The following is a 21,911-nucleotide window of genomic DNA, read 5'->3' as shown; positions in this document are numbered from 1 at the left end:
CGGCCTTACTCAAATCAAGAGTATTGGACATCCCTAAAAACACCCATCGCATTGGAAATACCGATACATGAAGGACCTAAAGTATCACATTGTCTTTGGTACCTAATGAGGCTCGGGTTGTATTATATCCCAGCCTTCCTTTAAAGCCTCGTATGGTACGCAGATAGAAGAGTTCCTTCATTCCACTCGGGTAGCAATGAATACGCTTCTCCCACCATGTACACATTCGGACACCAACCCACGGAATCTTTCAAAATCAAATAAACACTCTAAGTACTTTTATAACAATACATTACCTAAAAATCACGAGAATATGATTGCTAATATTATAAATAAACTTTTAAATTTACTTAGTTTTACATTTTTATAGCACGGAAAAAGCTTTGCTCACGGAGGAGATCGCTGTGTCAATAGATGTTGTCGCCCCGATCCGTGTTTTAATGGGGGACATGTGAGGAGATTAATTATATTTGTGACCCAACCACTGTGAAGTCCAACTGCACTTGCCGTGATGATTACACTGGTCAGCGGTGTGAGAAAATAAAACACCCTCGAAGCTGCAAAGACCTGGTAACTAATGGTGGCAAATTATCTGGAATGTACAAAGGGTACGATTCTGAAAAGAACCCTTTTCAAGTCTACTGCGATTTTGATTCTGAGTTCGACTTTGTACTTCGTTTAAGGAGGTTTGGTGTCGACTTTCCTGTCAATGAAGATGAAGGAGGTATTAATTGGGAAATCTATCGATTATCTCTGTCCCGGATGCAGTCCATTGCTCGCGTATCAAACCATTTAAGAGCCACGTGCAACTTCCCTGATGATGGTCTTGTGTACACTGATTACGTACGCGCAAAGTTGGAAGGACATGTCCTCTTTGGCGCATGGAAAAGTAAATGCCGCACGTACGAGTTTGTCAACATCCGAGGAATTGAGTGCTACGACTGTACTGCAGGTACATGGCAAAACTCGGACAGCATGTGGCATATTGACAGCTACGAAAGTGCATCAATTGGCTGTGAGTTTGACGGCACGGGAGAATCTGTCACTTCTGAACAGAATATTGGTCGATATGAGTACAAAACTCCCGCATTTCGATGCACATCTAATCCAGAATCGACCACTCAATTTTGGATTGGAAGCATGTTGTTTAAATAACTATGATGACCGATGTATGTTGACGGGCGTGCTAGTCTATTGTTGGCGTATCAACCCATTTAAGAGCCACGTGCAACTTCCCTGATGATGGTCTTGTGTATACCGATAATGCACGCGCAAAGTTGGAAGGGCATGATTTGTTTGACGCGTGGGCAGAAGAGTGCCGCATGTACGAGTTGGTCAACATCCGAGGAATTGAGTGCCCCGACTGTACTGCAGGTACATGGCAAAACTCGGACAGCATGTGGCATATCAACAGCGATAGTAGTGGTCAATCAGCGGGCTGTGAATTTGAACATAATTTGACGGGAAGGAAGGATCTGTCAATATTGAACAGAATTTTGGTCGAGATGAGTACACAAATCCTGCATTTCGATGCACGTCTAATCCAGAATCAACCACCCAACATTGGATTTTATGCAAGTTTTTCAATTGATAATTATGGTTAAAGAATGTACGTACGAACTTGCAAGTCTTTTCTGGTGGAATCACCTCGCGTGAGAGTTTCTGCCGCCTTTTTGGCCGAGAGAACGGAGTTAAGAACGACGCTTCTATCTAGAAAAAAATCGTGTTATTATGCTTGTGTGTATGCTTATGCCGACGTTCGTTTACCACTTGGCATAAACGACTTATGCTTGCCCTTGTGCTTGTGTCGCCAGTGAAAACCAGGCTTATATCGTACGGTCTATTTCAGACCAAAAGGCAACGCCATCTTGTGTGGACTTTCATTTACGGTAGCTCTTTCGCTCGGCACGTACTGGGTTTCTACAGGAGGGAGTACCGCCTAGATCATTCCTTTTTTTTTTACAAATTTAACGTTTTATTACCAAAATTCTTTAAGGTCTTTTTTTAAATCACTGTTGTAAAATGCTGATAATTAGCGCATTCTAGCTTCTTCAATATAAGGCCACCCAAATGCAAAGCCTCCCGAATTAAAATGTTTAGACGAACAAATTTCTTTCTGCTGTCTGCTCATTTGGGAGCAGAGCCAGACATTGTGTTGTCATCGAAAATTTCTCGCACCTCTTGATGACTCGAGCCAAAATCGCTTTCCTTGGATTTGCTTTATTAGGTCAGACACTGCAATATTCCCGCCGATTTCTCGAGGATCGAATTTTTTTCCCCTGGAGGTTCGAGAAACCTGGATTGACTGTACCTTATTGTTACTTATTTTCGCGGGAACTTAATTTCGCGAGAATGGAACGGGAATTTTTCGCGAGACTTAATTTTCGCGATTTGGCCAAAAATACGTTATTAACATAAAAAATACAACAGAAATCATTTAAAATTAATTTTCGCGGGTCTTTAATTTTTTAATAAGTAACAATAAGGTAAAAGCTTCATGTATATGCTTCATTTTAGAGCACAATCGACAAAAGCTTCAGACGTAATCGATGTACTCGTGGAAGGTTTATTTTAGGTAATTTTTTTTTACAATGCAAGTTTTAAATAAACAATGAAATTAAAATTTCCATAAATGAAATTATTCATTCATTGTCTGAAGGCATCGACGCGAACCGGAAGTGTTCGAAGAACCCAGATCTCTCACGGACACAATTCTTGGAATTGGATTTCGTGCTTCTCAGAATCGGAAATTAGGAATTTTGTTTTGAAAAACTTTTGTTTCTTTTAGATCTAACTGCATCGAATATATTTTAACATGGCAAAATACGACAGCCAAGGCGTTCCTGTTTTGAGTTTTCATAATCCAGCGGGGATGATTCTTTATCCTAAAGGTCTTTACACTTATGCTATGGGGAACACGAGAGCTCGAGATATGACAGAGTTGTTAGGAACCTCGAAAGAACAAGATCTGGATTTGTTGTTGTTAGCTTGTGGAGATGTGAGGAATGTCTTGTGCACTGTGTACGAACTATCTCTGAGAAAGCCCCACGAGCGTCCTAAGAGTTTAAATTTTCATTTAAACGACTATGATCCGTCAGTCGTCGCTCGCAATGCTGTAATTCTCGAAGTAGCCAGTGTTACAAATCCGGATATCCAAACTGATATAGACTTCTTGTGGAATATTTGGTATAACCTGGCGCTGTCCAAATCTCACTTTGACCGACTGCGGAAAATCCTTTCAGGATTGCTTGAGAAGAATTTTGAAAGCGACGAAAGTGTTCTGAAGTTTCAAAACAACGCCGTTCTTCGAGAATGTCGCGATATTTGGAGAGACTGGCTGGATCTCGATCTTGAGGTAAACAGTGTTAAAGAGGACAGAAACAGACTTATCGATGAAAAGAGACGAGAGTCGAAATTCGATCTTGATATACAGTGCTTTTCAGTACTAACGCAAATGATGATGGCGTCAAATGCAGAAGACGAGGATATTTTGTTAACAACGCCAGCGAATCCATTTTACACGGAAATAAAGCACTGGTTCAACAAGGGATCCACGAGTGACGAGTCTGATAAAACAAATCCAACCTTAATTCGTCCATTTGTGCACAAGTGGAAGCAGCACTATGCTTCTTGTGCGTTTGAAGGTTATCTACCAACTGAAAGGTGAGCCGTAGTAAAACAACGGATTCCGACTTCCCTTGGGCTTCACAAAAGAACTTGTCCAGTTTTGAGTGGGGGTGGGTGATGGGGTGTTTTTGGAACACAATTTATAAAGGTTTACGTACATTTTCGTAGAGGCACTTCATCGCCCTCTAAAAGATTTCTGGTTTGTAGCTGTTCTAATCTTGAAAATGATATTTTTTTACTTTATATTTTTTTTTCACTTGCCCGCTTGACTAAGTGGAAACCATGCGAGAAATATTCACAGATTCACAGAGTCGTGATGGGCTGATAAGCTCGCGCAGCTGCTCAAAGGTTCGTTCCCATGGCCACAGAGAAAAAAAAATGGCTTTACTGAGTTCCACTTAAAATTTCCAGGTTTGTTTTTGGACGCAGCGTTTCATCCAACGCTAAAATACAGACTATTTCAGTAAGCATACCAGAAATTTGGGATTTTTTTTCTCTTAATAACATTCCTTATGCTTCGCATGAAAACAAAAATGGAATCGAAGACTCAGGAGTACATTGTTTTAATGAAATATTAATTTTTTATAATGATAGGTCATTTCATTAACGTTTGGCATTATCAGCTTCCAAAATGCGTGAAAAATATGTATACATTTATTTTTATTATTATTTAAAGGCAAGAACTCAAGCGATGCAAAACGCTGACAGCCGCTTGTAAGGAAAAGTTGACATTGGCGGTGAAACGTTTTCAGCAGCAAAAGAAGAACTACCCAGCAACTTTGAAGGTAAGTGAACTATTTCATAACGATATTAAAAAACTATTGTTTTGAGGTTTCCTTTAATTTTGAAGAAATCAGAAGCACGAGTTAAGAAATAGCACCTTTAAACTTGCTAAAACTTCAGATTTTGAGTTGCTTGTTACTGTGATTGGCCAATTTGTTTCATTTGAGTGTTTGTCAACAAAAGTTTGAATATATTTACGGGATTTTCATCGTGTTTAAACTGTGCCAATAGAAATCGGTATGTATCATTTTTCTCCACTCATTTCCAAATAAAATCATAACCATCTCTCAAACCGACCCCGTTCATAACATATTTGGTTTAGACATGCCATTCCTAAGTGTTCTTTTGCAGCTATACACACAGGCGTCCTAAACTCACGATTTGAGAAATCAATCGAATAGATAATTTTTGTAAGCGTAAGAATGATTTCTGTAAGCGTATTGAGTAGGACTTCTTACTTCTATGGATCCAATTGACAAAACCATAGCTTCATTGCAACCAAATGTGTCTCCTGTACGTTATAATTTAAAGTTAAAAGCAAACAATTGAGATTAACTTTGAAAACTATTCAGCCCAACAATATTTCAAAAACCCATATCACAATCAGTTTCAATTTTCGTCGCTTTTGGCAATCCGTTCCTTCTTTTGTATTTGGTGTGTTATTGAAATGTTCCTTCGCTATTTTACATTTTAAAAGGTTATTTGTATATTTCAACGAATTTGATCGTCATTTCCTATGCCTAAATTCAGCTAAAATCCGTGACACAGTTCTTTTAAAGTTTCGTCTAACTTCGTTATTAATGTAAAAAAACAACAAAGGAATAACTCGGAAAACGAGAACATAACCAAGGATGGTTTCAACTGACGAAAATTAAGACGGATTACGAACAACAAACTTGAAAAAACTTGCCTGTTTTTTTCAAGATGCGTTGTCTGTGACGTTGCCCCATGAAGCCCAGTTTTTAAATACATATCAAAGCAGTAACTATAAAATTACCACCATATACATGTCTTCTTGCGAAAAACACCACACGTATTGTAAGTCAGCCTTCTTTCCGCCGGACGACCACATTGCTGGTCTTACAGATATTCAGGGTTCAAGTCATTTACTGTGTTAGTCATGATTGTATCTCTGTTGCTAGGTTACCATGTGGACTGGCGATGCACTTGGCCTGTGTACAAGTGGCTTTCCTCCAGAACTGCTATTTGACGTCATCGACACAAGTAACGTCAGTGACCACATTGGCTTGCTGAATGTTCTTATCTGCTGTGCCCCAAGACTGAAAGTGTACGTTTGACAATTCCTGTGTTTCTATTTGTTGCAATTTACTCAGCTTTTGTTCTAGTAAATCTGAGAAACAAGTGCCAATTTTGGCACATTTTCTCCTTCCTGAGACTGCGAGTATCCCGACCTCACTGTGAAATACCGTAAAGTTAAATCTAGTAAACCAATCAAAACTTGAAGCAAAGCCGGCACGAAGCGTCGGGAAATTAACGTGTGCGAGCGAGTCATTATTGGTTTTGGTTTTGATTTTAATTTTGATCGGATGAGAAAGTGGTGGCGTATGTTTAAAACCAATCACTAAGCTTAGTAATGAAAAACCAAAGCAAATGCGAATAATTACCGTCTACACTCAAGTAAAAACCGGTCTCTAACCATTAAAACTATGACTGTTGGCTTTTTTAGACCTCATATCATACGATGCACGCTTTTCCGCACCAGAAACCAAATATTGTATGCTGTTAAAGAAGTTGTGCTTTTGCCTTTTGTATTTAGGCCAAACACTTCGCTCCTATATACATCAAGCATGTTATGGAGTCAAGGTTGTCAGAATATAGGGGAGTATTACTACAAAAGCATCGGTGTTCCTTTACAACTTCTCCCAACAGTTCTTGGTTTGAAGCTAGCTGTTGATCTTGATTTAGGAAGCAAGTATGCTATTGTAATTCTTAAGGCATTTAGTGGAACTCTTTGCTTACTATGTATGGAAAAGGCTGTTCGATTGTTTATGTCACGTGTGTTGTTTGAAGACTACCTCGGTAACTTTGTTGTGTTTTTAGGCATAACACTTAAGAAGCCGTCTTTTTGAAAAACACCCACTCAAATTTGCATTAAAAATAATTTTGCCTGAAACTTTGGCAACTGAAAGACTTCACCGAGGCTAGAACTAAAACAGATTTGGTTTGATTCAAAATCATTTTCTGGCCGCGTTAGGAGCCATTAAATATTTTGCCCCTTCGGGCTAAAACGCTATACAACGCTCAAAGGAAACCAAAAGTGACTTCCGGAAAATGAAATTAGTTTAAGATCATCGTAATTTTTTGGATTTCCCTCGTGAACCTTACTCCTCTGCACTCACCAACAATTTAGCTACCTAAGGTTGACTTTTTTCTTTTGTTACAGGAAACTGCCAGACAGAATTGAAAGAACAGAGGAGATCCTATGCTGGGTCAAAGCGGACGATAAAAGGACTATGTTGACAGTCGGTTGGTTAATATGAAATAAGACTTGAACTTTCTCCTTTAAGTTTATGACGAATTTTCATTTAAAAAGTGAGGGCATTATACATAAACATACCTTATTTTGTAAATGTTTGTAAAACTGGTAATATCCTACTACCACTTATGTCATATATAACTTCATTTTGCATGGTGATATGAGTTTTGCCGTTCCAGGAATGTCCCCAGCTTTCTTTTCAGAGTTGCTTGGTGATCGTTTGAAATGTCATCGGACGGTGATTGCCTTTGGAAACCATAAAGCAATTATAGCTCATACTCATTCCAAATTAAAGCCGAAGGTTTTTTCTCAAACTTCCCCCCTCCCCCCCCCCCCGGCCCCCTCAATATCCGCAATGGCGAACTTGTCATTCAGTGATTTCCTTAGGCCCCTTTGACTAGTTTGCAATATGTTCTGTTATTGTGCAATTAACTTATGCCTTTTGCACATGAACTGATAGAATACGGTATATTCTATGAATCAATGCCCGGGAGAATTGATTTTAACAACAGATTAACCTTTGTAGTAATTGCAGAAATACTAATTCGAACCTTGCAGAAGATGAAATAAAGTTGTTTTACACACTACTAGACGCATGTTAATGAATAATTCCTTTATAACAGTGGGTAGTTAAACTATACAGTAGATGTGATGCCGACTATATATTTGGTTGTTCTTGATATCACAAATATTTTTCAAGTCGTATTTGACTTTTTGAGGAGTAGTAATTAGCTAGATGTTCTGAAATTTACAAATTTATAATTACAGATAAAACCAGCGAGGCTGTACAAGCCTTAGTACGACTTGCTGAGCGGTGCTTTGATTTACTCAACCAGGAAGCAGATCAGGTGTTGGGTGTCACGTTATCCTCGCCACTCACCTTCCTACGAATTATTCATCAGATACAACCACTTTTCAAAGGAGGAGGTTATGTTGATTTTTCTTAATTAGTTAAAATAAGCAGGGATGAAACTTGATAGGCTAGGTTACACCACTCAAGGTAAATGTGATTTCCCCAGTATAATTTCCCCTTAGCAAATTAAATAAGCTAGATTTTACCTATGGAAATCAAAGGTGTAATTTTTCCGTTTATTTACTCACGGGAGAATAATTGTTAAACATGGCTCAGAAATTCTATAGGTTGCAGGAACAACCATTCATTAAAATTACAATTTTCGACACACATCAAGAAACCCAAGCACACTGTTCGAGTTTAAGATCTAGTTAAATACTCACAACCATGTTCTAAAGCCATCTTAATCGATTTCAACTCCCAGCACACGATGCACCTGAAACAGGGTTAATTACCTGATCACTACTGCACGTGTACTGTCCAAAACTCGACTTCTTATTGGTAGGATTGCCTTGGGTTACTGAGCAAACAATTGATACACTAATGCCATGCTACACAAGGCAATTTTTCTTGCAACTTGCAACGCAACAAACGTAGCATTGGCATTGCCAGTTGCCAAAAAGATCGATTTTACGTGTAATAACTGTCCTTAACTTTTCGCAACAATGCAAGGCAAGTTGTTACGAACAACATGTCAAGCGCACCTTGCAAAGCAATTTTATTAAAATGAGCCAATCAGAGCGCGTACTTGGCTTCCGGAAGATTTCAAGACGACATTTCCAGCTGATGCATTGTAAGTTGCGAACAACAATTGCGATAGTGAGGCACCCCCTCTGCAACGTGCTATGTTTTTTAGTCGTCATCGTTGCGTTGCTTCGTATAACATGGCCTTTAGGGTTTTACCCTGGAAAATTATGAGTCTTTTATTCAGATACATTTACCTAAGCAAATTTTCGTTACGCATCGGTTACACTTAAGAAAGCAAAACCAAATCACTCGCTGACCAGCAAGTGATTTGGTTTTGTTTTTGATGCGAGGAATTGTTTTTTTATTATGTTAGCAATATAGTTTTGATGTGAGCAATTTATTTTGATGTGAGCTTTTTATTTTTGATGTGACAGTTGTGGGCCACCGTAGTATATTGACGTATGTAGCTCAATATTCTTTAGGGGTCGGATAATTTTGGTATTATACCTATTAGAAATTTACGTTATTGATTTATCATTTAGCTACTCAGATATTTGAACTTCTTGAAAGTGCGCTACCTGCTGATTTCAACAGAAAGTTTGGTCTCTCTTGGAATTTGTTAAAAGCATCCGTTGGGAGCGAACGAGGTAAGGCGTGATAATTGAGAAACCCTAGCATACCACTCAGAGTTATATTTTATATTTGAAACAATTTGAGAAAAAATACTAAATGCCCTTACGTTACTCAGGATTTTTATAAGATGTCACTTTTGCAGGTCCCGAGTTTTGATACATCTCAAGTAAATCAACGTTTATGAAGGGTCCGGATAGGGTTTAACCGTCGGCTGGGAGATGACGTACTTTAAACTGTTAGCAAAGATATGCGAAATGTACTGATAGCTCAAAAATGAAAAGAAAATTACAAAACTGATAACTGAGATTCCAGTAATTCCAGTAGGATTATACACGGACGCATTCAATCTGCGCATGCAACCCTTAAATATATTGGCTGATGAAACTGAGGTTTTGGATTGAAAATGATGTCAATTTTGTAAAACGTTATCATCGATACAGAGACATTTTGTCTATTTTCAACGGTTATCAACTTTTAGACGTGGTCAGATAAGTTTTTTTTTATTTTATTGTGCGTGTTTCTAGAGCCCATAGTTGAAATCAAAGCAAGTATTAACATATCAATCGCCTCATGGTACAAGGGAACGCCTGTACCGATGATTTGCATTGCGGAAGAAAACAATTTGAAACATGCTAAGTTACTGGTGAGTTAAGTGAATTCCAAATCCTCTCATTGTTCTTTGTTTTCTTTTTGTTTTTGCTTTTTTACCAATTTTTTATTGAATTCGGGTTTTTTTGTTTCACCCTTAACCTTGTTCTATTCTGCCTGGACCTTCTTGATGGCGATTTAAGTGAATCTCATTGTTTTGTAGATAAATATTTTTTTTTTATTTTTTTATGATTTTTTTTTTTGTAACTGCAAGTGGCTTCTTGGTCTGGCCCAATCAGTTGAACCGCCGTTTTCAGCACTTTACAACAGCTTACGGTATGACGATCACACCCACACAGTAACATTCCACCTTCGTGAAAAGGACTGGAATGAGCTGAAATCGAATTCCTGGATGTGGACTTCGTCAACTGACTTAATTCAAGTAATAAATCGAGAAGAAGTGCGCCTTGGAGATGACACTGTTAAAAGTGTTGCTCGCGTTGATCCGGTTGATACATTTGGTCTTTTCTCAGTACAGACCTTCACCGTGTCTGAATTCAACGAAAACTGCCAAATACTTAAGGTAAATCCATAATTGATAATAAAATTCGTTGTTTTACCCGCAAATGAAACCCATTGCAGTAGTTTTCTATAAGACGATAATGTATTGCTAAATGTCTATACAGCTATTTCGAGAAAGGTTGTCGGAAAAAAAGCACAAAAGTGCACGCGACTAGACCGAAAAGGTAGTATGGGAAGAAGTAGAAAGCTACTGCACGTGCTGAATACTAAAAAGATGGCGACATGACAAACACGAATTTGCATGTTTTCGTTCTCTTCAGACACATGGAAACAAGCTACTTTTAGCCACGCTGAATTTTAGAGGACTTTCAAATCTCAAAGACATGCGACGGTAAAAGTTTAGCTACAGTAAAAAGCCTCCTGAAAAAAAAAACAAAATCTTCACGTGCAAAAATACGAACTTGTACATTTCCTCTAGGCCAATAGGCAAAATTCAAGTGAATACCCAGACCACCTTTCGGTCTTGTCGCGTGCACTTTTGTGCCTTTTTCCGACAACCTTTTCTCGAATTAGCTGTGTACGATAAGGCCAAACACCACACGGCGAACCCATCAGTTATCTCTGAAGAAAAGAAACATTTGTCACAGTACTTGTTTCGAACCACAATAAACAATAACCACACTTAAAGACAATGCACCTTCTTTCGTCTAAAAATGTAAATGTAATGTAAATGTAATGTAAATAAAATGTAAATGTTGTTTATAGTGGCCATGTACTTAGCTTCGAGATAGCTAGTTTGCAGGCATGCCACTGAAACAGAGGAAACAAATAGTTATGACTCAAATGCTAATATTATTACATTTTATATCAGTTAGTTATTCCCACTTCCATGACAACAGCTAGTTATGCACGAAGATGACATAATTACCTCGATAATTTTGTTTATTTTATCCAGGTGGTGAAAGTCGAAGAGAACACATACTCATACTCTGCAGAGCTTGAAATACTCAACTCAGCCAGCTGCAAACCGAAGGCGATGAAAATTACTTTTCAGCCAATTAAATCCCCGACCCAAGTCCATATTCACTTTGATGGGGCTATAGGGTAGGTATATATAAATTTGGGCTCTTTTAGATTCTGCTGTTTGGCAAAAGTTTAAAATGACAGTCTAGCAAAAGCAACTCTTTTTAGTTCTGAAAAACCTTAATCAGCCCGGCACAGTTATCAGATTTGATAACCACGGCCAAAACAAACCATTAGCCAATCAACCCCCAAGTTTGAGCTCATGTGACATGTTATCATGGCAACAGTTCTCATTAGGCGATGACGTCAGTCAAGCCTTATGCCAGAGGCAGTGGGCGGAATTTGTACCACTTTCTGTTTCGATTCTGTTGCGATCGACCGATCAATAGAACCGAATGAGTTAACAAGAAATCGCTGCAAAACACGAAGCAAAATACTCCTGGAAAATTAGAAAGGACTGATACAAAGTATGAACGAAAGAGACAAATTATGTATTTGCGAGCTTTTATTGAATTCAGTGAACAGACTTGATCACATCTCTACATTTATTAATACAATGGAAACGCTTGACCTTGCGTGTCGCTCGCGAGAAGTATTGAATATCGTATATCAAATGTCACACTACAAAATAACGCAACTTTTTGTTGAACAATCATTCAACACAGAAATTGTCAGCTACTTTTATTTAGTATACGTTAATTTTCCTGAACATTAGCTAAGACCCCATTGGAAAACGTCATCGCCTCTGCATGCACTGCATGCCGTTTATTTTAATATGGCGGCCATTTCAAGAAAGCTTGTTTATACGGCTCTCAGTTAAATGCGATTCAAATTGTACACTAAATTAAAGATAAAAAAGTCTCGATTTGAATTTTCTCTTGGCCGCATGCATTTACGTTTAAATTCTTGTCGAAAATAACAGACAAAGCATATTTAGATTAGGTCATCGAACGCGCGCGGTCTTAGATCTTAGATCTTAGGTTTCCGGACATCCGGAGTTTATTAGTGTTTCTCTATGAAAAAAATCCCTTTCCTTCGACCTGATAAAAGGTAACAGTCTAGAATATAGGTTGGTGTTAAAAATTAGTACTAAATCATAATTATAACTATACAGCAAAACTTATTAAGTCTTTGACTGACTGACTGACTGACTGACTGACTGACTGACTGACTGACTGACTGACTGACTGACTGACTGACTGACTGACTGACTGACTGACTGACTGACTGACTGACTGACTGACTGACTGGTTAGCTGGTTTATTGATTTATGTTTTATTCTGGCAGGGACTCGCTCAACATGTATTTTTCATGTCCTGCCGATGAGAAGACGTCTAAGTTCCAGATTTCACTCAAGCGTGGAATAATACTTTGCCACATTCCCAAGAGAGAGGATGGAACAGTAGGAGAGCGTGTGCTTGAGAACCCGGCACCATTCCCCTACCATGCCTTGACACTATGGGATGCTAAACTACATGATATAAAGTATGTGTAATGCAAACAATAGAAAAACAAAAAGAAATTTACCTTTGCTTGCAGCATAGCAACATGCTGCGAAAGTTTAAACTTTCAGAGCAGTTTATTTTTGGCGCTATTTTTAATAGGGTAATAATAAACGGAAACACTTCGAACGAACTGCAGCAAAATGCTTAAAAAAAAATCCAAAACATTTATTTTTGTTTTTCGGAGGCAAAATTGCTTCTGCAACAGATATTGCATGAGGGCCGGAGCAAACCTGGGAAACTAAAAAAATATATATTTTTGCAACAATGTTTCGCAGCAATTTTGCCTCATTTGAGGAAATTTCAGGGAAGTCGGGAGAAAAGCGAAAGAATGAAGAAATAACGTGATTAGCACGGTACAAATAACCGAATAAGTGATCGGTTCAAACAACGAACAAGAATCGGCGAGAGTTGAAGGATGAGAGTTGCACGAGAGTTTTCTTTAACACTCAACATGCATGCCAAACTCTTCGCGGCTTTCAAGAAAATTGAATATTAGAACAAGCCAGGCTCCGCCTCTGTTAATCCGCGAGGTTTTTTAAAACGTAGCAATGAAACCTCCTGATAATTAGACTTAAGTAAAAGTAGTAGTTTATGTAGTTATCTGCCGTCTCGGTATCCGTCTGTTTTTTTTTTTCAGAATCTGCAAAAGAATGTTTCGCACCGAGCTTGATCTTGATCTGAAAGAACAAAACGCAAGTGGTTCACCGTTTTTTAACCTTAGAGATTCCATTTTTATTATCTTAAGCAAGCACGTGGACGAATCCGAGGTATGCCTAAAGTTTTAAATATTCTTTAACAATAAGGTTAGCGAGCGAAATATTCTATAATTATAAAGTTCAGTAGTTTAAGTATTTTCCGACTAAGCATTAAGGTACCACGGAAGGAAAATTGACGTTTGCATATTTCTGAAAATATATATAATGTAGATTCAAGTTTTGGATTTTTTTTTATCATAGAGACCATTATAAGCAACGTCAGCATTTTGTTTGCAATAAGTTTTATTTAAGAACACGTTTGCAAGAGCGCCTTAACTTTTATGCAGAACTTGATCTACATGTATTGGTCTGAAAACGGTGTCTCGGATTTTTCTTTTCTTGCTCCATTAATTTTTTTATAATTTTTCAAACTTAAAAATGGCGTTTGGAATGTTTCTTCAAGTCCAAAAATTTACAAAAAAAATAATGGAGCAAGAAAGGAGAATTCTGAGACACTGTTTTTAGACCAATATATGAAGATCCAATTCCACATAAAAGTGATATAATTCATAATTGCAAACAAAATGCTGACATTGCTTATTATGGTATATATGATCACAACAAACTCCAACAATTACAATCTTTATTCAACAAGTTTTCAGGAAATATATACTTTATTGGGGTTACCATTGATGGTTTGCACACAGTTTTACTTGGAGCGCAAACGCAATTTAAAGATAACTGAGCAAATTCTCGCGCGCTGATTGGCTAATTTTTATTGTCAATAAGAGTGTGGAAGCATGTAACTCGTTGCTGACGCAATCAGCGACGGTTTTGTCAAACTTTTCAACACTGATTTAGCGCTGCATTCTTGAAAGGCGAGATTTTTTTCATTGTCGAAGTTTGTTGTAAATCCACTAGCATAGCGGCTCGTGGATCTACAACACTTTGACAATGTCCTGACGCAATTTGTCCTCAATAACAGGACAGACGCATAAAAGAACGATATCAATTTGTTAATTTTCTTCCGTGATACCTTAAGAATGCCGGTCTCTAAGAATCAGACAATTTCTCGATTTTGCGGCAAGAGGATGGAACTTCGATTTCTTTCATACTTTTATGTTAGATCATCCTCGGAGACCCAGGGGCAGTTAGTGGGGGCGACGAGCAGCTTATCGGGACAACGGGATTTTCGGGCGAAAGTTTACAACATAGAGCGTAACAGCCCCTGGGCACTTTGTCTTACCGAACCAGTTCCAGAAGCGTTTGAACTCTTTCCTCCTGATTGGCCACAAAAATATTTTTGTGACCAATCAGCGACGAGGACCGGCCAGGAGACTCTGATGTCTCCTTACACGAAGTTGTTTTCCTCATAGACTCGTCGTGGATGCTCTGCCCATCAATCCGATGCTATTACATGGAGAGTCTCAGAAAAAAATAAGCCTTAGACGACTGCCAGTTCTACACTGTTAGTTGCGCGCTTTTTAATAGTTACTCGAGTAAACAACAATTCTTATTATTTTTCTCGGTCGTTGCCCGACTTCTGGAACTTGCCACGGTCTGGGTACTTCGCTGCACGGGCCACGCGTTAGCGAAGATATCGCTGTCGTCACCTATTGTTATTTTGTTGCCAGCTTGACAGTTAAAACAAAGGGTTTTTGTTTAATTTGTTGGATATTTAAATAACAAAAACAAAACTTATAAACAAGAGGTGCTCGCGTATAGCTTTAAAAACTTTTGGTTTCCTTGCGCTAAGCTACATTTAACATATTCCCAGGCCTCGTTGTTTTGTTTTTGTTTTGCTTTTTATCTGAGATGGACGGGATTAACAACGACGACGAGTCTATGAGGAAAACAACTTCGTGTAAGAAGACATCAGAGTCTCCTGGCCGGTCCTCGTCGCTGATTGGCCACAAAAACATTTTTGTGGCCAATCAGGAGGTCAGAGTTCAAACGCTTCTGGAACTGGTTCGGTAAGACAAAGTGCCCAGGGGCTGTTACGTTCTATGTTGTAAACTATCGCCCGAAAATCCCGTTGTCCCGATAAGCTGCCCGTCGCCCCAACTAACTGCCCCTGGGTCTCCGAGGATGATGTTAGATAGGCTAGGGTATAACTTAAATCACTGTATAGTTCTTTCGATTGAATATCCTTTTATTTTAAAGAAAAATGCAAATAACAAAAATCCGTTAAAATCGTCATTTGAGGCGCTAAATTATTCATGATTTTTGCACGAGTTTGAGAGCCTCGCGTGCAAAAACAAATCACTCTACCGTCTTTTAAACACTCAAACCATATTTAGCAATCTTTAAACATCTACTGAAATGATTTTGGGAAATATTGCGTTGTTCTTTGTAGACAAAATAATTTTATTTCGAAGGCATACAATTCACTGCCGTAAAAGTACTTGGTAAATAAAATTAATTTTCACCATGTGCGAAACCTTCAAATCGTTTAAGCTTCTGGTGGTTGAATGTTAGAAGAATGGTGTATAAATCCCTGTAAAAATTTCTCCGGGCAAATGATTAAAAGCGACGTGAGATCTTTTCGAATTCGGTTAAATATGCAAATATTTGACCTTCCGCGGTCAACTTTGAAGTTACGGGTCAGAAATAATTTTTGTTCCGTGTTCCAAGTCCTAACCCATTAAAGACCAAATCAAGCATATGAAAAAAAATATGTAATTTTCTAACCTTTATCTGCTGTAAAAGGTAGGTTCGAAGGCCATTTTAGCATGATTACGGCTCTTATCATTCGTCGCATCTGAGCTTCGTTTTCCTTCCGCGGTCAACTTTGAAGTTACGGGTCAGACATGAATGACATGAATATTTCAATCCGTGCACAAGTCTTAACCATCCTGGGTCAAAATAATCACACACAAAAACATTATGAAATATTCTAACCTTAATCTGCTGTAAAAAGCAGGTCCGAAGGCCTTTCAAGCGCGATTCCGGCTCTAAGCATCCGTAGTAATTTGAGCTTCGTTTGTGTAAGTATGTCATATTTAGTGGTCGAAATCCAATCTGTGATCAACTTTCGGCGCTTCTCGTCACCACTGCATCTTCTTCGACGGCATACGCCGATTGTTATTATTGCCTCGTTAATAGTACACAAAAAAATAACATCTGATCGCTAAACGGCATGATGTCGGCGCTTACAGTAGCTTACAGTCCCATCTTGCAATGGGCCGTCTGTTCGTCACGCAATACTGTGTCATGGACATTTTTAGGGGGTGATAGGCGGGTGTGGGAAAGGTTGAATATGCGGAAATGCTTGATTTAATACTTTATGACAAGTACGTACTCGAGCCAGCAACAACAACAACAACAACAACAACAAGTACAGTGATATCTTTTGGCAGACAAGATAAAGCACACTTACTGTCAGTTGATAAGCGTTTGGTACAGAGTAATGCAATGCAACTGTTCGCGAATTCGGTTGCTCGCGCGGGGTTGGTTGTAATACCGGGGGTGGAAGGAGGATATAAATCTTTACTAAACAAGTAGAGTTTTTAAGTAGTTATTCCCTTTTTTACTGTAGAACCGAAAACAAAGAGAAAAACTCGCGTCTATGTTTTTTTTTTTTTTGGGGGGGGGGGGGGTGAGGGGGTGGGGGCCGGGGGGTTCTTGGTTGGTTGGTTGGTTAGCAAAGTTTTATTTTTTTTTTTTCACAAAGATACCTAACCAAATATCGCATGTCCTGTATAAATGGTTAATGATAGAAGTAACGATAAGTTTTGATTTTTTTTTCGTGATCGAGTGGCACCTTAATAAAAACATTGCATCGCAATCTTTTTTCGCCCTACGGTAAATCTGGGTGACCTGTGGCTTCGTGTGGTCATTCGTCAACCTGTAACAAAGTACTTTCTTGGGGTGCCGTTTTGAACATACTGTCGAATTCATGATTTCTAAATTCAACAATAACTAATTTGAAGTTTAAACGAAATTCAAACATGTTAAAAAAACTTAGTGCTAAAACTCTTTGCTAAAAAGGATATAAGCAAATTGCTATGGCAATTCGGCGTGTGAAAAAATCGCCAAATTTAATTTAGTGGCTTCCTAAGTAAACAAAACCTTGGTCGTGCTAGTTATTGGCACCGTCTGTTTGCTTAAAGGCAGCGCGTGAACAATTTTTTCAAAGTTCAGTTTATTTCACTGGAAATGGAAGGTTGTTGTTCTTTTAAGGCCCTTTTTCGTGGAGTTTGCGGTTTTGATTCTAAAGATCGAAAGCGTCACACTGAAATCGCTCCTCTACTGTCGTGTGAGAAGGACATCAGCAGTCACAAGTCCCAGTATTAATTTAGTTAACTCTAACATGACTCTTTCCCGTGAAAAACCAAACTTCATAAGTTTATAAGGCAGCTCTTGAAAACTTCGTTTTACAGTCTTAATATAGTAAAGAAGTTAATGGTTTGAACCCAGTATCAGGTCGAAAAGTGTGATCGTCCGGGTGAGAGTTGCTCTGAAAACTCGAACCTGCGATCAGGCTTTCTCCACCGCGAGAAAAATAACTCCTGGTCGCAGGTTATGAAAACTCCGGGATAGGGAATATTTCTTGAGGTTCTCGATCCATAAGTAGGGTATCATTTTGGCAATGTGTTCCGTGTGTGATCCTTAGATAGGGTACCTAAATTATATCAGCTAAAATAAACGCCCAGCTAAACGAAAAAAAGGTATCTTAAAACTGAACTTTTTGTTCAAGTATTAGTAAAGCGATTTTATAAAGATTTGTGTTTTGCCGTGTGCGATTAGCCGTTATTTGTGTCGGCAAGGAACGCTTTTCCTCCCCTTGAATAGATTGTTATTTTTCGGTTTTGGGCCTTAACGAAGTTTTCAAGAGCTGCCTTGAAAACACCAAACAAATAGCTAGCTTCTGATCATGAAGTTTGGTTTTTCACGGGAAAGAGTCATGTTAGAGTTAACTAAATTAATACTGGGACTTGTGACTGCTGATGTCCTTCTCACACGACAGTAGAGGAGCGATTTCAGTGTGACGCTTTCGATCTTTAGAATCAAAACCGCAAACTCCACGAACAAGGGCCTTAAAAGAACAACAACGTTCCATTTCCAGTGAAATAAACTGAACTTTGAAAAAATTATTCACGCGCTGCCTTTAAGCAAACAGACGGTGCCAATAACTAGCACGACCAAGGTTTTGTTTACTTAGGAAGCCACTAAATTAAATTTGGCGATTTTTTCACACGCCGAATTGCCATAGCAATTTGCTGATCCTTCTTTTTAGCAAAGAGTTTTAGCACTGAGTTTTTTTAACATGTTTTAATTTCGTTTTAACTTCAAATTAATTATTGTTGAATTTAGAAATCATGAATTCGACAGTATGTTCAAAACGGCACCCCAAGAAAGTACTTTGTTACAGGTTGACGAATGACCACCCGAAGCCACAGGTCACCCAGATTTACCGTAGGGCGAAAAGAAATTGCGATGCAATGTTTTTATTAAGTTGCCACTCGATCACGAAGAAAAAATCAAAACTTATCGTTACTTCTATCATTAACCATTTATACAGGACAGACTGGGGCGAGCTGTCATGGCGGCCGGTTGGTGTATTTAACGGTCCGACAAACTATGGCAATTTCGTGAATGTGGAGTGTTAGTTATATCTTGTTGACTTGTTAAACCCGAAAGACAATGATTTAAGTTTCAGACCACCGAATGTCAAAAACAAAAGAAAAGAAACGTGCACGGGAGTCAAGTTCGACCAGTTCGACTGGCGAGGAAGAAGACGTATCGGACGCAATGATCCTAGAAAAACTGTCCAGTATCCACGAGGACATAAAAGCACTTAAGGAGGAACTTAAAGGTGAAATTAGGGCAGTGAAATCAGAGCTGAGCGAGGTAACGAAATCGTTAACCGCCGTGTGGGAGGAGGTGCAGTCTCTTAAAAAGAGAAACAAAAATTTACAAGATCAGTGTGACAGCGCCGAGAGAGAGAACAGCAAATTAAACCAGGAGATCAGCACTCTTAAAAATCGTCTAATTAAGCTGGAAGATTACTCTAGGCGCGAGAATCTTCGTTTCTACAACATTCCCGAAAATCCTGGAGAGAGCAATGCGGAGTGTTCGCGTAAAGTAATGGACGTTCTAAAAGAACTCGGTGCCGAACCAGATAACATAACGTTTCATGCAATACATCGAACAGGGAATCCAAACACCACAGCTTCTTCGAACAGAGCTGCGAACAACGAAGATTCGACGGAGTCAAGGGAAGACGCTTCACGTCCTCTGCGCCCACGACCAATTTTAGTCCGCTTCGTCTCAAGAATGGATTGCGATTGGATTTGGCAAAGCAGGAAGAAACTAATGAACAGTTCTTCCTTCTCTTCGGTATTTATTGACAAAGATCTTTCCCCTGAATCAGCAAAAGAACGTGGAAAGCTCCGCGCCGCTTACAAGAAAGCTAAGGAATTAAACGTCGGAAGAGTATTTATAAAAGGTAAAAATCTGACAGTCAATAGTTCTGTTTATTCAGCGGACAACCTACCGGAGTATCTCCTACCTAAGAAAAAATATTAGCCAACATGCAGACTTACCTCAAAACTTATTACTCTTTGAACTAATTAATGGTATCTCTTACTCTTTAGGATTTCGCGTAATGATTAGAAATATGATTTTTTTTTTTTTGTCTCCCGGTTAGCTTCGTCATGCTTCTTTAAAACAACTCCGCTAAAAGTTAAAATTTACGCATAATTTACTTGCCATAGTTTGCATATCGTATTCTGTTTTCAAAACAGTAGTCCCTAGGCCCCGAGGGACTATGGCCGTATTTAGGAAATATTCTAGCGGCCTCTTAAAACTTTTATGTTTATGTGTTTGTATGCTAGTTCTAAAGTGCTATGTTAGCAGTGGTAGATTATTATTAAGGGTATCTGTAAAATATTTCCTATTTTTTAGTTTCATTACTTTAAATTTTTCATGGCATTTAATTATGTGCGCTATTACAGGAGACAATAGACTCAACCAAGCTATAGAAATTCGAGGATGTTGTAAGTGTTAATTTCAAAATGCTCTCTTTAAATGTCCGAGGTATTCGCTCTCTAGAGAAAAGAAAAGCATTGTTTATTTGGCTTCAAAAGCAAAATGCAGATATTATCTTTCTCCAAGAGACGTATAGTACGAAAGACATAGAAAACGCATGGAAATGTCAATGGAAAGGACCCATTTTTTTCGCACACGGCTCCAATCGTAGTTGTGGGGTGTTAATACTTGTGAAAGAAAGTTTGGAATTTGATTTAAAAAGGAAAATAGCTGATGAAAGTGGACGATATATTTTGCTGAATGCCACGGTGCAAGGCTGTAATTATATTATGGGTAATATTTACGCGCCGAATAAGGTACGTGAACAGTGTTCTTTTTTCGAAAAACTACAGGAAAAATTAGACAGTTTAATTGTTGATGATGAAAATTACAAAATTATAATTGGGGGAGATTTTAATGTTGTCAATGATCTGGACCTTGACTGCTGCGGAGGTACGCCTAAAGAGAAAGAATCGACTAAAATTCTTCATAGTATTTGTTCAAATTATGATTTAATTGACATTTGGAGAACACGGAACCCAGATTGCAAGCTCTTTACCTGGAAGCAAAAAAAGCCACTCGTCCAAAGAAGACTGGACTTTTGGTTGATAAGCGATATTTGTCAAGATGAGGTGGAGGAAACTAACATTAAGACGGCAATTAGAACAGACCATTCGGCAATAACTATTTCTTTCAATAGCTTAGATGAACAGGCACGAGGCCCTTCATACTGGAAATTTAATTCAAGTCTAGTTGACGACAACTACTATGTCCAAATGATTAATGAGAAAATACCTGAATGGCTAGAGGAGTTTAATGAAGTGCTGGACAAAAGAGTACTGTGGGACTTAATTAAGTATCGCGTGCGACAATTTACAATTAAATATACAAAAGAAAAAGCAAGAAAAAGAAGGCAAGAACTATTACAGGTTGAAGCATCCTTAAAACAAGCGGAGGAGATGCTAGCAACTGATCCATCAGAAACAAATCATGAGAAGTTGGCAGACCTTAAAATGAAATACGACTCGCTTTTTGATTATTTAGCCAAAGGTGCAATAATCCGCTCAAGAGCAACTTGGTATGAAAAAGGCGAGAAAAGCAATAAATATTTTTTAGGATTAGAATCCCATAGGGGAACCAAGAGCTGTATTAGAAGACTCTTTAGTAGCGACGGCAGACTTACCACAAACCCTACGAAAATTATGAAGGAAATTGAAAAGTTTTACTCTGATTTGTATGCATCAAATGATGAATCAGTGAATAGAAATCATCCATTCCTGCAAAGAGCAGAAATTCCAAAACTGTCCGATGAAATGAGAAGAATTTGTGAAGGAAGGTTGTCGCTCAAGGAGTGCTTCGATTGCCTTCAGTCATTCCAAAATAACAAGTCACCTGGAAACGATGGCCTCACGGTGGAATTTTACAAAACATTTTGGAATTCTATTGGAAATTTAGTAGTCGATTGT

General features: G+C 38.5%; 2 protein-coding genes across 2 annotated transcripts in view; both read left to right on the top strand.

Moving 5' to 3' along the window:
- Window positions 1–597: 597 nt before the first annotated feature.
- On the top strand, window positions 598–1,155 carry LOC144639000 (uncharacterized). Its single transcript, XM_078498268.1, has one exon. It carries the CDS (start codon window positions 598–600, stop codon window positions 1,153–1,155), a length of 558 nt encoding a protein of 185 aa, XP_078354394.1.
- Window positions 1,156–2,748: 1,593 nt separating this feature from the next.
- The window catches only part of LOC144638687 (uncharacterized), a 52,673-nt gene continuing 33,510 nt past the window's right edge, over window positions 2,749–21,911 (top strand). The window contains exons 1-12 of the mRNA XM_078497913.1: window positions 2,749–3,663; window positions 4,304–4,412; window positions 5,553–5,698; window positions 6,188–6,343; window positions 6,815–6,897; window positions 7,676–7,834; window positions 8,990–9,094; window positions 9,605–9,723; window positions 9,943–10,251; window positions 11,146–11,294; window positions 12,501–12,698; window positions 13,356–13,485. Of these exons, the coding sequence (XP_078354039.1) occupies window positions 2,816–3,663; window positions 4,304–4,412; window positions 5,553–5,698; window positions 6,188–6,343; window positions 6,815–6,897; window positions 7,676–7,834; window positions 8,990–9,094; window positions 9,605–9,723; window positions 9,943–10,251; window positions 11,146–11,294; window positions 12,501–12,698; window positions 13,356–13,485 (2,511 nt within the window). The 5' untranslated portion in view covers window positions 2,749–2,815. The remainder of the gene's footprint in view (window positions 3,664–4,303; window positions 4,413–5,552; window positions 5,699–6,187; window positions 6,344–6,814; window positions 6,898–7,675; window positions 7,835–8,989; window positions 9,095–9,604; window positions 9,724–9,942; window positions 10,252–11,145; window positions 11,295–12,500; window positions 12,699–13,355; window positions 13,486–21,911) is intronic.

This window comes from Oculina patagonica, chromosome 14 (genome assembly GCF_052425735.1).
Source record: "Oculina patagonica isolate OP01 chromosome 14, crgOcupat, whole genome shotgun sequence".
Taxonomy (NCBI): Eukaryota; Metazoa; Cnidaria; class Anthozoa; order Scleractinia; family Oculinidae; genus Oculina; species Oculina patagonica.
The sequence above is the reverse complement of the archived record's forward strand: the minus strand, read 5'-3'. Positions and strand labels throughout refer to the sequence as shown.